At 44.6% G+C, this 14,282-nt stretch overlaps 1 protein-coding gene across 1 annotated transcript in view; it reads right to left on the reverse strand.

Annotated features, from left to right (window-relative positions):
* The window catches only part of SDR42E2 (short chain dehydrogenase/reductase family 42E, member 2), a 61,826-nt gene that overhangs the window by 24,163 nt on the left and 23,381 nt on the right, over positions 1–14,282 (reverse strand). The window contains exons 4-5 of the mRNA XM_063429486.1: positions 8,517–8,635; positions 625–700 (exon numbers count right to left, since the gene is read on the reverse strand). Coding sequence (XP_063285556.1) covers positions 625–700; positions 8,517–8,635 — 195 coding nt within the window. The remainder of the gene's footprint in view (positions 1–624; positions 701–8,516; positions 8,636–14,282) is intronic.

Here is a 14,282-nt window from a genome sequence, read left to right on the forward strand (position 1 = left end):
AAGAAGTAATAGACCGAAGAAGTAGGGAACCGATCCGAAACTAGAAAGAGTAGTAGGTGTGTGTGTGAGGAATGAAATGTGAAGAGTGGAAAGCAGAAACGTATGAAGAAAGCAGGAATGTATTGAAAGAGAAGGATGTGAAGAGGGAGAGTTGTGGACAAAAAAGGGAAAAAGTGAAAGTGTAAATCAATGCATTTCTATGAGGAGATACCGATTGGCCAAGCCCGTGTTTGGTCCTGCCGCGGCCCCTTGCTGATTTCAGCCAATCCAATGCTTTCCCTATGGGAAATCATTTAATTCTGATGATGTTAGCAAGGAGGTGGAATGGGGTCGGGGCTGGCCCCGCCTCCGATCTGCTTCCTTAAATTTTCCAATTCTTTAAGGGTGGAAAGGGGGACCTAAATGGTGGTTTTAACACTATAGGGTCAGGAACACATGTTTGTTTTCATGACCCTATAGTGTTCCTTCAAGTTTCCACAGTAGAGAAAGACTGCATATAGGTACAAAGAACACACAATAGTAGGGCCTGGTGCTAAATGTTGTAACTTTTTACTTCTGCTATAACATGAAATATCTTGAAACAGATCCGATCACACATGAAACATGGTATAAGCAAATACTTGCCTTTTAGTACTGATCCATTGGCTGCCAGTATCATCTGATCAGCAATAGTCTTCGTCCTGGAATAATGGTCCGTATGCTTAAAAGACATACATTTCCTTAGACTGAGAATCATTTAGTTTTACATTCAAAATTGAAAAAAAAAATAAGCATAGGATTATTTTCTCAAGTGTGAATTGTCAGAATCTTAATTTGTAAAGCAAAATATCCTAAAGGAACACTATAGGATCAGGAACACAAACGTGTATATCTGACCCTCTAGTGTTAAACACACAATCTAACCCCCTTAAATATAGTAAAATATTACTTTTATTGCAGTCGGCCCCTGATCTGCCTGCTTGGCTGACATCATCACAAGTGTCATGCAAAGCCAATCACAATGTTTTCACATAGGGAAGCATTGGATTGGCTTAAAATGTCAAGGAGGCAGATCAGAGGCAGAGCCAGCACAAACCAAACACAGCCCTCGTGAATCAGCAGTTCCTCATAGAAAACAGTGTTTACTGCAAAAAGCCTGAAGGGACTGATTATACTCACCAGAACAAATACTATAAGCTGCAGTTGTACTGGTGACTATAGTGTCCCTTTAAATGCTTGAACTCTAATCGTCTGCATTGTTACTGTATCAACTATTTCAACCTAAAATGTGAAATTCACTTTGAAGTCTGACAGTTCATAGTTTAATACTGGCTGTTGATAGGTGGGGCCGGGGATGCTCCAGCCCTTAATGCGGGGTCCTATAACCCCAAATCAATATTTTTGCTGACTTTGTTTTGTGCTCTCCATCCTGTGTCTGACTCCTGATTGAGTTTCAAGTTGAGACTTACTGAGGAGCTGGGCATAGGTTGGGCACAGACTAGAGTCTCATGGGTCACTGGGTACTCACTCTCCTTCTCACGTGGCACATGTGGGCAAATTTCAGGAGAGCAGATGTTACCGTCATAACCCTTTGTGACCTCTTGTAATTCCACCAGCTTGCCCAGCTTAGTCTCAGCCAGGGGTCAGCATGTTCCTGACTATGTCTGAGTGTGCATGTTTGTGTGTACCTGTCTGTGCCTGTGTATGCTTCTGTGTCAGTGCCTGTCTCTCTGCGTGTGCTTGTGCATGTTCGTGACAGCCCATCGGTATCTGTGTGTATAATTATATAAGTAACTGGGAGTATATCAATATGAATGTTAAGGGGTCAAGTCAGGGAAGGTCTGGAGTGTGGTTTGAGGTGGGTTCAGGAAGGAGATCACCAAATTATTTTTGGGGGGTTTACAAACTGTAATTTTGAAAAACAAGGGGATCCTGAGAAGCAGCTTTGGACACGGAAAGGGCACTTGAATGCCTGGTAACAGGAAAGAGAGAGAGAGTAGTAGGAGAGAAAGCAGGTAAAAAAACCTATGCGATACCCCCAACTTCCTTAATATACCATACTTATACAGAGTAGTAATAAGTAGCCCAACACAGGGACTATAAGGAGGTAACAGACGAAAAAAAACCCCAAAACCTCTCCAATAGCTGCTTAATATAATATAGCCTGTGGAAACATCCACCTGGACTAAGGCAAGCTAGCTAAATACCTGATACCACTAGCAAACTAAAGGGTCACCTAATGAAAAACTACTAAAGTGCTACCTAAATAAAGTGTAAAGCAAACATAAGAAATAATAAAGTGAAGGAAACACTCGACGCGCATTTCAGCGTGAATACACGCCGTCGTCAGGAGCCAGTCAACCACTGTGTGTTCACAAGCTTCTTAAATACCTGACATATCATGACCAAACAGCCTACAGCTGATCGGAGCAAATTAGAGGGGCGTGTGTATGGATGCCGTTCTGTCCCGCCTCCTATACCGCGTCATAGCCAGCTAGTGGCTGTACATTGGTGGTTATGTGGGTCAATCAAAGTTGATCCCACGAAGAGTCCGCCTCTCCTTGTTGCAGCACACACTCGGCGGCGGTCATAGGTTAATCGACACGTCCGTCAAGTGTGGGCAAAGGAGGAGGAGGGATGCAATTACTGGCGAGCTGCTCGCCATGTATCCTCTAGCACTGGGCTGTCCGAACGAGTGAGAGTGTAAAGCCCCGTCTGGAGGGCGGGGCTTAATGTCACTCACTATGGACCGGTCAGTGGGAATTACTCACCAAAGTAGCATATCGCATATACACCTTGAAAGGTGTTTAGCGGAGGCTAATATATAATTGGTGGGTCACATACCAGTGCCCAGGGATAGAAGGTCAAATAATTTCGGCATGTTCCCCAAAACTGAAGATAATAAAACAAACGCTGCAGACCCAATTCTATAGCTCCACTGTCCAAAGGAGTTATGTTAATGCATATTAAGGATTAATAAAACAACCCCATATGCTGCAAACATAGGACTGAAGAAAAAAGAGGCTATGAGTTAGACTGCATTAAATTGCGATCCCAATTTAAAGGGGTAGTCAGTAAAATTGCTGTTTAGTCAGGTAAGGCTAATGATTACACACAGTGTTGTTCAAAGGAACAAAGGACAAAAAACAAAAAAACTTTATTATGGGGGGGCGGAGCCTGACTGCCGAACGGAGCAGACGTGTGTCACAAGAGCTCCTGCACATGCTACCGTGAATCCGGGGATACCCCCGACCCTAACGACCCTATAAGCACAGCCTGGCGTTAATCTTGCAGAGGGGGTTTCGGTGATTCGGGAGACACCTCACTCGAGCGTCCCCGCAACTGACTGCCCAAATCGAGGCCTTGAGGCCTACACACGAGGGAGCTAGGGAGAGGCGGCCGCTCTCCTGGCACCCCAGCTGGCTTCTAAGCAACGGAATTGTGCAATCCCCCCCCCCCCTTTGGACCGGCGGGGGTTATCCCGGTCCCAATTAGACGACACAGCAAGGAAAATAATGGAAGACACCGTGGGAAATCCGCTGAACGGCGCCCCGCTGCCCTCTCTTGAAGAAAGGCTGGATTGCTTGTTTGCCGCCTTTTGGGCTAAAATTTACTCCCAGGGGGGCACCGGAGATGAAACCCCGCCAGCTACACCTCATGGAGAGACAGTGCTGAAACCCGCAGCTCCTAAACAGAGCACCGGCAAAGCTAGGTGGGCGGGAAGGAGGAGGCGGATGACCCGATACAACCCTCCAAACCGAAGACCCAGACAGGCGGCGAGTCGCCCTACTCCCCAGCAGGGAATACCCCTATGCAGCTCCATCGCCCTCCCCAGGGCCAGCACTCACCAGGGGGAAAATCCACTCAAGAAGTCACGGAGACACAAGGCAGATCCCTACTGCATGTCCACAGCACCCCTGAGCAAGCCTACCCAAGGGACTGCACTTACTCACAAACAGGCGACTAAGGCGGCTCCCAGTCGGACTTTCTCCCCAACCGCAACACCTCTATTCAAACGGGGCATCGGCTGAATCTACCATACCATCGAAGCACTGGCCCGCTGCCACGAGGTACAGGTCAGATGATTAGAACATCAGCCTCACACACTCGTCTATTGGGACTCTCACCTGCAGTTAACATTACAGCTTGTCTGATTACTGAATAACGCCTCCTGTGTCATGACCATTCCAGCATGTTATTCCATTCTGATTAACGCTTAAGCAGCCGGATTACTAGCAATGTTTTATCTATTTAGCCTGATCCTCACAAGTTTTGCTTATAATGCTCAAATGTAACTATATGGTATGCTTAGTTTGTTTATCACCTGCCATGCTTGTAATGATATGCATGCCGATACTCATGCTCCTTAACTCTACCTACGCCATATCGTTTACTAAGCTTTCAAAAAAAAAAAAAAAAGTGCTGTTAATGATCGCCAAGATGTTGTATAATATGTATTATTTCATCTGCTTGTACCAGCTATCGTGGCGATACAAGCATGTTTGTCAAAATTTAAGCACTGCAAAAATAAAGAATTTAAAAAAAAAAAAAAAAAAAAAAAAACTTTATTATTTACATATATACACCATTGCACGGTCAGCAATTTAAAAATTAAAAATAGTCAAAAAAAGGGTGACCAGCCTATTAACCGTGGATGTTAAGTACCCTTTATACTATAAAAATGACGTGAATGAGAACCCTTCATTGAGTCCTTTGGGGGAGAGTGTTTTTAATTTATAAATCCAATAGGACTCTCTTTGTCTCAATTTACGGTCCCAATCGCCTTTACGTTGGGTCTGAGGTATTAGTTCTATACCCATAAAACGTAGCCTACTAGATGAGTTGGCATGATGTATCTTCAAATGTCTGGAGATAGGGGTTTCCAATCTCCTTCTGACAGAATTCACATGCTCCCTAATGCGGAATTTAAAGGGGCGAAAGGTCTTCCCAACATATTTAATTCCACATGAGCACGTCAGAAGGTAGATGACCCCCTCCGTACGACAATTAAAGAAAGATTGTACGCAATGGGAATCTTGATTGGAACTATCTGAGAACATCCTAGTTTCTTTGGGTATGTATTGACAGGCACTACAGTGTCCGCACCTATACGTGCCTTTAGGGAGATATGGTTTGGCTAGATTGCCAATTGGTCCGAAATGACTAGGTACCAATAGGTCCCTAAGGTTTTTTCCCCTCCGAGCTGTAACCTAGAGGTGAAAGTGCTTTTGTCCCAAGCATTTGATAACAAACTTATCACCAAAGATGAGCTTGACTTCATGTTTACGAGGCATCCCATGATATCAACTTTTTATAGTTTGCCAAAACTTCATAAATCTATGACGAACCCTACGGGACGTCCAATAGTTTCCGGTACAGGAAACTTAACCCAAAACATGAGTATTTATCTTGACAAAGTAATGAGCCCTTTTGTCCTAGCACTTCCCTCGTACGTAAGGGATACCAAACAGATGCTCCAGACTATGGAGAGTCTCACAGTCCCCAAAGATGCAGTACTATGCAGCCTGGACGTGGAGGCTCTCTATAGTTCTATTCCACATAACCTTGGTATTAAGAACTTAAGACTAATTCTACAACAACAATCTAAATTCGCTCAAGAATATATTGATTTTGTCTGTGCCATTCTGAACTTTGTACTCACCAAAATTTTTTTCTGTTTAATGGGGTTATTTACCATCAAATTGTGGGCACAGCAATGGGCACATCTTGTGCCCTATCTTATGCTAATTTATACTTGGGCACATGGGAGCATAGTCTGTCAACTGACGTACGCTTGACCCAATATATGATTCAGATACATTGTTGGAAACGCTATATTGACGATGTGCTGGTAGTGTGGTTGGGGTCCACAGAAGACTTCAATAAGTTTGTGCAACTGCTTAATGATAATGATTTAAATCTACATTTTACTAGTGAAATTGGGGGCAAACAGTTAAATTTCCTGGACATTACTTTGTCCTTGCAAGATGACCACATATCCACCACCCTATTTCGCAAAAAGACTGCCACAAACAGCTTTTTGAACTGGCAGAGTCACCATCCCTACCCTTCAAAGGCTTGCATACCGACCGGACAGTACCTGCGTCTACGCAGGAACTGTTCTACGGTGGAAGATTTCAAAATTAAAGCAGCTAACCTAAGAAAATCATTCAAAGATAAAGGGTACCCCAATAGGGTATTAAAAAGGGCTTACTCAAGGGCCTTAAAGTCCGAAAGAAGCGATCTTCTTAAAGACAACAGTCCAATAATTAGTCACCAAATCCGTTGTATCGGAACCTTTGATGCAGGCTGGCACACAATGCTGTCGATTCTCGGCAGATACTGGCCCATCCTGACGGCAGATGAACAGTTAAAATCGGTGGTCTCCCCCTTTCCGTCAGTTACAGCTCGGAGGGGAAAAAACCTTAGGGACCTATTGGTACCTAGTCATTTCGGACCAATTGGCAATCTAGCCAAACCATATCTCCCTAAAGGCACGTATAGGTGCGGACACTGTAGTGCCTGTCAATACATACCCAAAGAAACTAGGATGTTCTCAGATAGTTCCAATCAAGATTCCCATTGCGTACAATCTTTCTTTAATTGTCGTACGGAGGGGGTCATCTACCTTCTGACGTGCTCATGTGGAATTAAATATGTTGGGAAGACCTTTCGCCCCTTTAAATTCCGCATTAGGGAGCATGTGAATTCTGTCAGAAGGAGATTGGAAACCCCTATCTCCAGACATTTGAAGATACATCATGCCAACTCATCTAGTAGGCTACGTTTTATGGGTATAGAACTAATACCTCAGACCCAACGTAAAGGCGATTGGGACCGTAAATTGAGACAAAGAGAGTCCTATTGGATTTATAAATTAAAAACACTCTCCCCCAAAGGACTCAATGAAGGGTTCTCATTCACGTCATTTTTATAGTATAAAGGGTACTTAACATCCACGGTTAATAGGCTGGTCACCCTTTTTTTGACTATTTTTAATTTTTAAATTGCTGACCGTGCAATGGTGTATATATGTAAATAATAAAGTTTTTTTGTTTTTTGTCCTTTGTTCCTTTGAACAACACTGTGTGTAATCATTAGCCTTACCTGACTAAACAGCAATTTTACTGACTACCCCTTTAAATTGGGATCGCAATTTAATGCAGTCTAACTCATAGCCTCTTTTTTCTTCAGTCCTATGTTTGCAGCATATGGGGTTGTTTTATTAATCCTTAATATGCATTAACATAACTCCTTTGGACAGTGGAGCTATAGAATTGGGTCTGCAGCGTTTGTTTTATTATCTTCAGTTTTGGGGAACATGCCGAAATTATTTGACCTTCTATCCCTGGGCACTGGTATGTGACCCACCAATTATATATTAGCCTCCGCTAAACACCTTTCAAGGTGTATATGCGATATGCTACTTTGGTGAGTAATTCCCACTGACCGGTCCATAGTGAGTGACATTAAGCCCCGCCCTCCAGACGGGGCTTTACACTCTCACTCGTTCGGACAGCCCAGTGCTAGAGGATACATGGCGAGCAGCTCGCCAGTAATTGCATCCCTCCTCCTCCTTTGCCCACACTTGACGGACGTGTCGATTAACCTATGACCGCCGCCGAGTGTGTGCTGCAACAAGGAGAGGCGGACTCTTCGTGGCATCAACTTTGATTGACCCACATAACCACCAATGTACAGCCACTAGCTGGCTATGACGCGGTATAGGAGGCGGGACAGAACGGCATCCATACACACGCCCCTCTAATTTGCTCCGATCAGCTGTAGGCTGTTTGGTCATGATATGTCAGGTATTTAAGAAGCTTGTGAACACACAGTGGTTGACTGGCTCCTGACGACGGCGTGTATTCACGCTGAAACGCGCGTCGAGCGTTTCCTTCACTTTATTTTTTTCTTATGTTTGCTTTACACTTTATTTAGGTAGCACTTTAGTAGTTTTTCAATAGGTGACCCTTTAGTTTGCTAGTGGTATCAGGTATTTAGCTAGCTTGCCTTAGTCCAGGTGGATGTTTCCACAGGCTATATTATATTAAGCAGCTATTGGAGAGGTTTTTGGGTTTTTTTTCGTCTGTTACCTCCTTATAGTCCCTGTGTTGGGCTACTTAGTACTACTCTGTATAAGTATGGTATATTAAGGAAGTTGGGGGTATCGCATAGGTTTTTTTACCTGCTTTCTCTCCTACTACTCTCTCTCTCTTTCCTGTTACCAGGCATTCAAGTGCCCTTTCCGTGTCCAAAGCTGCTTCTCAGGATCCCCTTGTTTCAAGGGTCTCCTTTTTCTGTAGACTTTGGAGTTAAACTGTTCGAAAATGATTTAACTCCTAAAGGTGAATCAGTGCCAGGAACCTCTTGGCATCATAACAACGGAATTTTGATGAAGTTGTTATGGCACTGGAAATGTTAGTTTCGAGAGCATTTACTAGGCAGGACATTTCGTCAACAGAATTTTAGGAAAACATTTATTTCATAAAAAAAGACCATTTTATTTAGGACAATTTGTTTTAAATGCTGATTACCTTATCCAGCTGTATATAAGGCACAGTTTCCTCATCACCATCCACTATACAGTTGCCAGAAAAAGCCACATTAACAGAACTAGTGTAAATTAGGCTGGGTATACTTCTCTGAATACATACTGCAAAAATCAAAACATACATTAAAAGGGACATGATTTACTTGACCATTATTTATTTAAATCAATAACACTTAAAAAAAATAAATATCCACAGTAAAAAATTTAGGAAGAAAACTTTGAAAAGAATGTAATACATGTTTTTTAAACTTACTATAAACTTGGTCATATTGCATTGCTGGGCAAGCCTCTTAGCTAGGGGAGTTTTTTTATTTTTTAAACCCTCCCCCCCACCCTTAACACCCATCTCAGTCTTAGACATACCCACTAATAACAGAAACAGGGCTTCATTGTACAGCAGGAGAGAGAAACCCAACATTAGAGCTTGCTCTGTATGATCATATATTTTTATTTACCTACGCTAAAAAACATGGTAAATAAAATCGAAGCAGTTGGTGTTTATATATTTCCATTTTGGAAATAAAGTTTTCTATATAACTGAATTTACAAATCCTTCTTCCGCCTATATCGTGGCCAGGACTTATTTCCCTAGTAGCCAAAAGTCAGTTGCCTAATGCTCCACATTTTAAGAGCTGTTTTGAGAGGACATTGGGCATTAGCCCTATCCATATTGACCATTTCTTTTCAATCACATTTGCTCATTTATTGTCCATTTTCTTAAAGAGATATTCTACGCACAAAAGCAACTTTAGCTTAATCAAGCGTTTTGGTCTATAGATCATGCCCCAGCAATATCTCTGCTTAATTGTCTGCCATATTAAATAAATTTAATATAGTAATCCTTTTATCAAGTTTAAAAAGCAAATAGAATTCTTTAAATGAAGTATATGAAAAAAGGAAAGAAAAAAACCTTATCTTTACAGGATCCTTTAGCCAGGGTTTTGATCTCCAGCCCTCTAGTCCACTACCGAAATGCTGTCGCCAGGTGTTCTACAACTGCTGCATAACTTTCTATGGAACGCTTCTGCAAAGTCCTGAATTTCTTCCGGAACACCTCAGGAGTAAGGTTGTACTGTCTCTGCAAGGCAGCATAGGCGTGCGCAGCCTATTGTATAAGGGTGTGCACCCTAAAGCACAAAAACACACGCCGCGTGTATATATATATATATACACTGCTGTGTGTGTGTGTGTGTAAGGGCGCTGTGTGTGTGAGGGCAATGTGTGTAAGGGTGCTGTGTGTTTAAGGAGCGCTGTGTGTGTAAGAGCGCTGTGTGTGTAAGAGCGCTGTGTATGTAAGGGTGCTGTGTGTGTAAGGGCGCTGTGTGTGTGTGTGAGGGCGCTGTGTGTGAAGGCGCTGTGTGCGTGAGGGCGCTGTGTGTGTGTGTGTAAGGGCGCTGTATGCGTGTGTAAGGGTGCTTTTAGTGTGTATATGTGAGGGCGATGTGTGTGTGAGGGCGCTGTGTGTGTGTGTAAGGGTGCTGTGTGTGTAAGGGTGCTGTTAGTGTGTATGTGTAAGGGTGATGTGTGTGTGAGGGTGCAGTTTGTGTGCTGTATGTGGGTGCTGTGTGTGTGTGCTGTATGTTTGGGGGATTGTGTGTATTGTGTGGGGGCCGTTTGGTAAATATCCCCCCTCCCTTCTTACCTTATGTAGGGAGGGGGACCTTGCTGCTGCTGCCTTTCCTGGTGGTCCAGTGGAGGTGGGGGCAGATTTCTTAATATCCCCCCTCCCTTCTTACATTATGCCTGGGAGGGGGGATCATTTCTGCTGCTGCCTTCCCTGGTGGTCCAGTGGAGAGTGAACTCTAGCCTTGCAGGCTAGAGTTCACTCTCGCGAGATCTGAGCGTTGCCGCGGTAACGCTCAGAATCCCGCGAGAGGACCCGGCGGAGCTGCTGGCAAGAGCTCCCCGGGTCCTCTCCTGCCTCCCTCCCTGCCTGTGGGTCGGTGGGGAGGGAGGCTTAGAGCAGAGCCGGCGCTCGGATAGCGCCGGCTCTGCATGAGCCGACAGGGGAGATCCCGAGATCTCCCCTGCTGGTCTCAATACATAGGTGTGCCGCGGGGATTAGGGTGTGCCCAGGCACACCCGGCACACCCCGTGCGCACGCCTATGCAAGGCAGCCTTAATCGTATCATAGTCCTGGTCAGACTCTGCTGGAAGCTCAGAAAATAGTGCAGGACCTCTGAGACCAGGGGTGAGGTACTTTGCCCACTGGTCCTTTGGTAGCTGGTACTGCCTGCAAACCTGTTAAAAACTTTGCAGGAAAACATCCAGATAACCATCTTTATCCAAAGTTGGAAAAAATCTCTGCACGTGGTCTTGAATTAGTACTTATAGGGGAGGCAGTCAACCTCTCCAACTTGGCCATTTTTAGCTCATGCTCTCTGGCAGGTTGGCACTCCGCAGCTTCTCTCTCAGCCTGGTGCTCAGCAGCCTCCCTCTTGGCTTGGTGCTCAGCAGCCTCTCTCTCTCTCTCTCTCCGCCTTCTGATACTTAAGGATAAGCGGAAGTCTTTGGTTTGCGTCTGCTGAGTCCACATATTTAAACACAGTTTGCAAGTAAGAATCCAAGGGATCTGCAGATCTCTGCACATTACGGACAAAAGCTGCAGGTATCTCCTCTGCAGTGTTTGAGGCATCACTTTGCACTGCCTGTTGTATATCATAGTCCACCAATGCTTGTAATAGTTCCCGCCAAAGCTGGTCTGGCACTGCCTTGTACTGCACCTAATACTCCTTTTATTAAATAAAAGATAGCAAAGAAAAACAGTGGAGGAGATGGGGGTGCAGAGGGGGGCTGTTGAGGTGTAAAATATATATATCAACCTCAGCCTTTGGAAATTGAGACACAATGTCTTTTAGTGTCTGGATTAACGAAAAAATCCAGCAACACTAAAATCTGGTACAAAAAGATGAAAAAAAAAATCTTTTAGTTATCCCACTTCCGACACCAATTTGTCACGCATCCTACATCAAGAGTGTGCGTGACGTTAGTTGTGGTGGTGAAAGGGTTAAAGTTCACTATTTGTTTGCACTAGACTGAAAATAATTATAAAATCGCCCTTAACACCATTCACATTTAAGCATAATAATATAAATATTAAAATTCTTTTCATTTTTCTAAATTATTTATTTTTTTAGTGCACTTAATAACAATCATGCCTGCGATACCAAGACAGTAATAGCAGGTGAGGCAAAACAGTTAGAATAAACAGTGCCATGGTATCAGATACATTTGCACAATTTTGTAAATACTATAACACGATAATAAAGATGATTGTTGTCAAGAAAGGGTTAATATATAAAAACATACTTGTATCAGTAGCCTTGGACATTGAACGAGATCACACACTTTAGACTGCAGGATACAATAGATTATGTGGCCCTGTCTACTAAAAGTAGAGAATGCTTGGGCAAACGTGCTGAGTACAGGCCAAGAATGTAATTTAGTCAGTTAGGTTGGATGAGACACATAATTCCATATGTGTGCACGAGAGTGTCTCTACCGTGTGTGGGTAAACAGAAAAACACAAACTGAGAAACATATCAGACTACTCTAAACATTGCTTTGCACTGTAGTCTGGAGTGCTAGGAAAAGCCTTAAGTGTAGCTGTTGGAACCCGCTCGTGGGCCTCGGAGGGCCGCCTCTACATGGGTACGGGTGAGGATATCCCACCAGCCCCAGGCTGGTGTAGATGCCTGCATCTTGATGCCACAATTTCGGTGACTTCCAGAGTCCAAGTTTCCTCCACTCGTGGGAGTTCCGGAAGACCTGGTGGTCTGTCGCTGCTTACAGTGCTGGCGCCTCCGCAGGTGTGGGTGATGCTTCCGGGTCCCCGCTATTCTGGCCTTCAGCCCGGGTGGGCTATGAAGAGTGAGGATGGTTGAATAAATGGGTGCTGCACCAAGGGGTGACCACTTCGCCCCACACTGCATGCGGCCTCGCCTACCTCTGACTGGCTTGTCTTGTGGCTTGGTCCTGGCAGCCTGTTTGCGCTCCCGGAGAAATATTGCCTTTAAGCGCTGCAGGGAGTCAGTGACAGCACCTTGTTGAGGCTTTTGGCTTGGAAGTAGGCTGTGAGTATAAGGTGAGCCAGCAGCCGCCATCTTGAGTGCGCCACGAGAGGCCTTCGCCACGTGTGTGGTGTTCGAGGCTGAAAACTCACCCTGAGCACGTTGCTTCAGACACCCAGTGTAGACTGAGATATCCCCCACTGGTCCAAAGGGGTGGGGAGGTAGGAGATAGGAGAGCTGAGGGGTCCCTATGCAAGTTTGCGAGCGAGGAAAGCGGCCGCCTCGTACCTCGGTAGGCCTCAGTGGATTATTCCCAGTGTCCCCTTTATGCTGGTAGCACTTCAGATGGCCCCAAGCAAGTACAATCCACACTTCAGTATCATTATATATAAACCCTGTGGATTATCAAGCCTCTCCCAGAGGTAGAGATAAGGTGTACCTATAGTAACTATAAGTGACCACCCCTTTGTGTTCCAGACCAACATCAACCCAAATGGAAACATTTGGTTATATCTCCTCTATACCACAGAAATAATAATTGCATCTATGAATTGGTTACCATTTCTCAATTCCATAGATATGTTACACTTCTTACTTGTGACCCAATATAGCGAACATCACAATCCCTTCCCCTATGGTTAAGTTATGCAAATCATGTTTGGGCTTGATTAGAAGATTGTGCTGGTCACTAGAGATGTCGCGGACATAAAATTTTCAGTTCGCGAATGGCGAACGTGAATTTCCGCAAATGTTCGCGAACGGGCGAACCGGGCGAACCGCCATAGACTTCTATAGGCAGGCGAATTTTAAAACCCACAGGGACTCTTTCTGGCCACAATAGTGATGGAAAAGTTGTTTCAAAGGGACTAACACCTGGACTGTGGCATGCCGGAGGGGGATCCATGGCAAAACTCAGATGGAAAATTACATAGTTGATGCAGAGCCTGGTTTTAATCCATAAAGAGCATAAATCACCTAACATTCCTAAATTGTTTGGAATAACGTGCTTTAAAACATCAGGTATGATGTTGTATCGATCAGGTAGTGTAAGGGTTACGCCCGCTTCACAGTGACAGACCAAACTCCCCGTTTAACGCACCGCAAACAACCGCAAACAGTCCATTTGCACAACCGCAAACTCCCCATTTGCACAAGGTTGGATACCAGGCTAGCCATGTCCAGTTCCTTGTCCTCACTGATGTCATTGAAGGTCTCTTCCTCCACCCAGCAACGTACAACACCAAGGGTCCCCGAAAGGTGACAACAAGCCTGCTGTGTTTGGTCTTCCACCTCCTCAAAGCCACCTTCCTCCTCTGACTCCTCTTCTTCAGACTCCTCTCTCTGCGTTGCCTCTCTCTGCGTTACTATAAGGTGTGTTAAGTAGTACACTATTCCTATAAAAAATAATTATAATATATAATATTATATTCGTATAAACTGCTCACATGTTCCAATGAGCAGCCAGCCACTACCCCATGAGTGCAGCCCGCGAGCCCTGCGCATATAAACAACTCACTTGAGGGGCTAACGCACACCACTAAAGTGCTTACGTTGTTTTGACTTTCCATGAGACGCTGCACGGATTTTTACATAGCCACCCGCCTGGCTGGACTGTTAGCCACAAGGCTAATAAGGCATTTGCCCTGGGCATTTGGGGGCGGCTTTTTTTTGCCGCCCCCTGGAAAATGCCGCCCAAGGCAAATGCCTTGTTTGCCTCGTGGCTAAAATGTCTCTGGTGT

Source organism: Pelobates fuscus, chromosome 8 (assembly GCF_036172605.1).
Source record: "Pelobates fuscus isolate aPelFus1 chromosome 8, aPelFus1.pri, whole genome shotgun sequence".
In the NCBI taxonomy this organism is placed as follows: domain Eukaryota; kingdom Metazoa; phylum Chordata; class Amphibia; order Anura; family Pelobatidae; genus Pelobates; species Pelobates fuscus.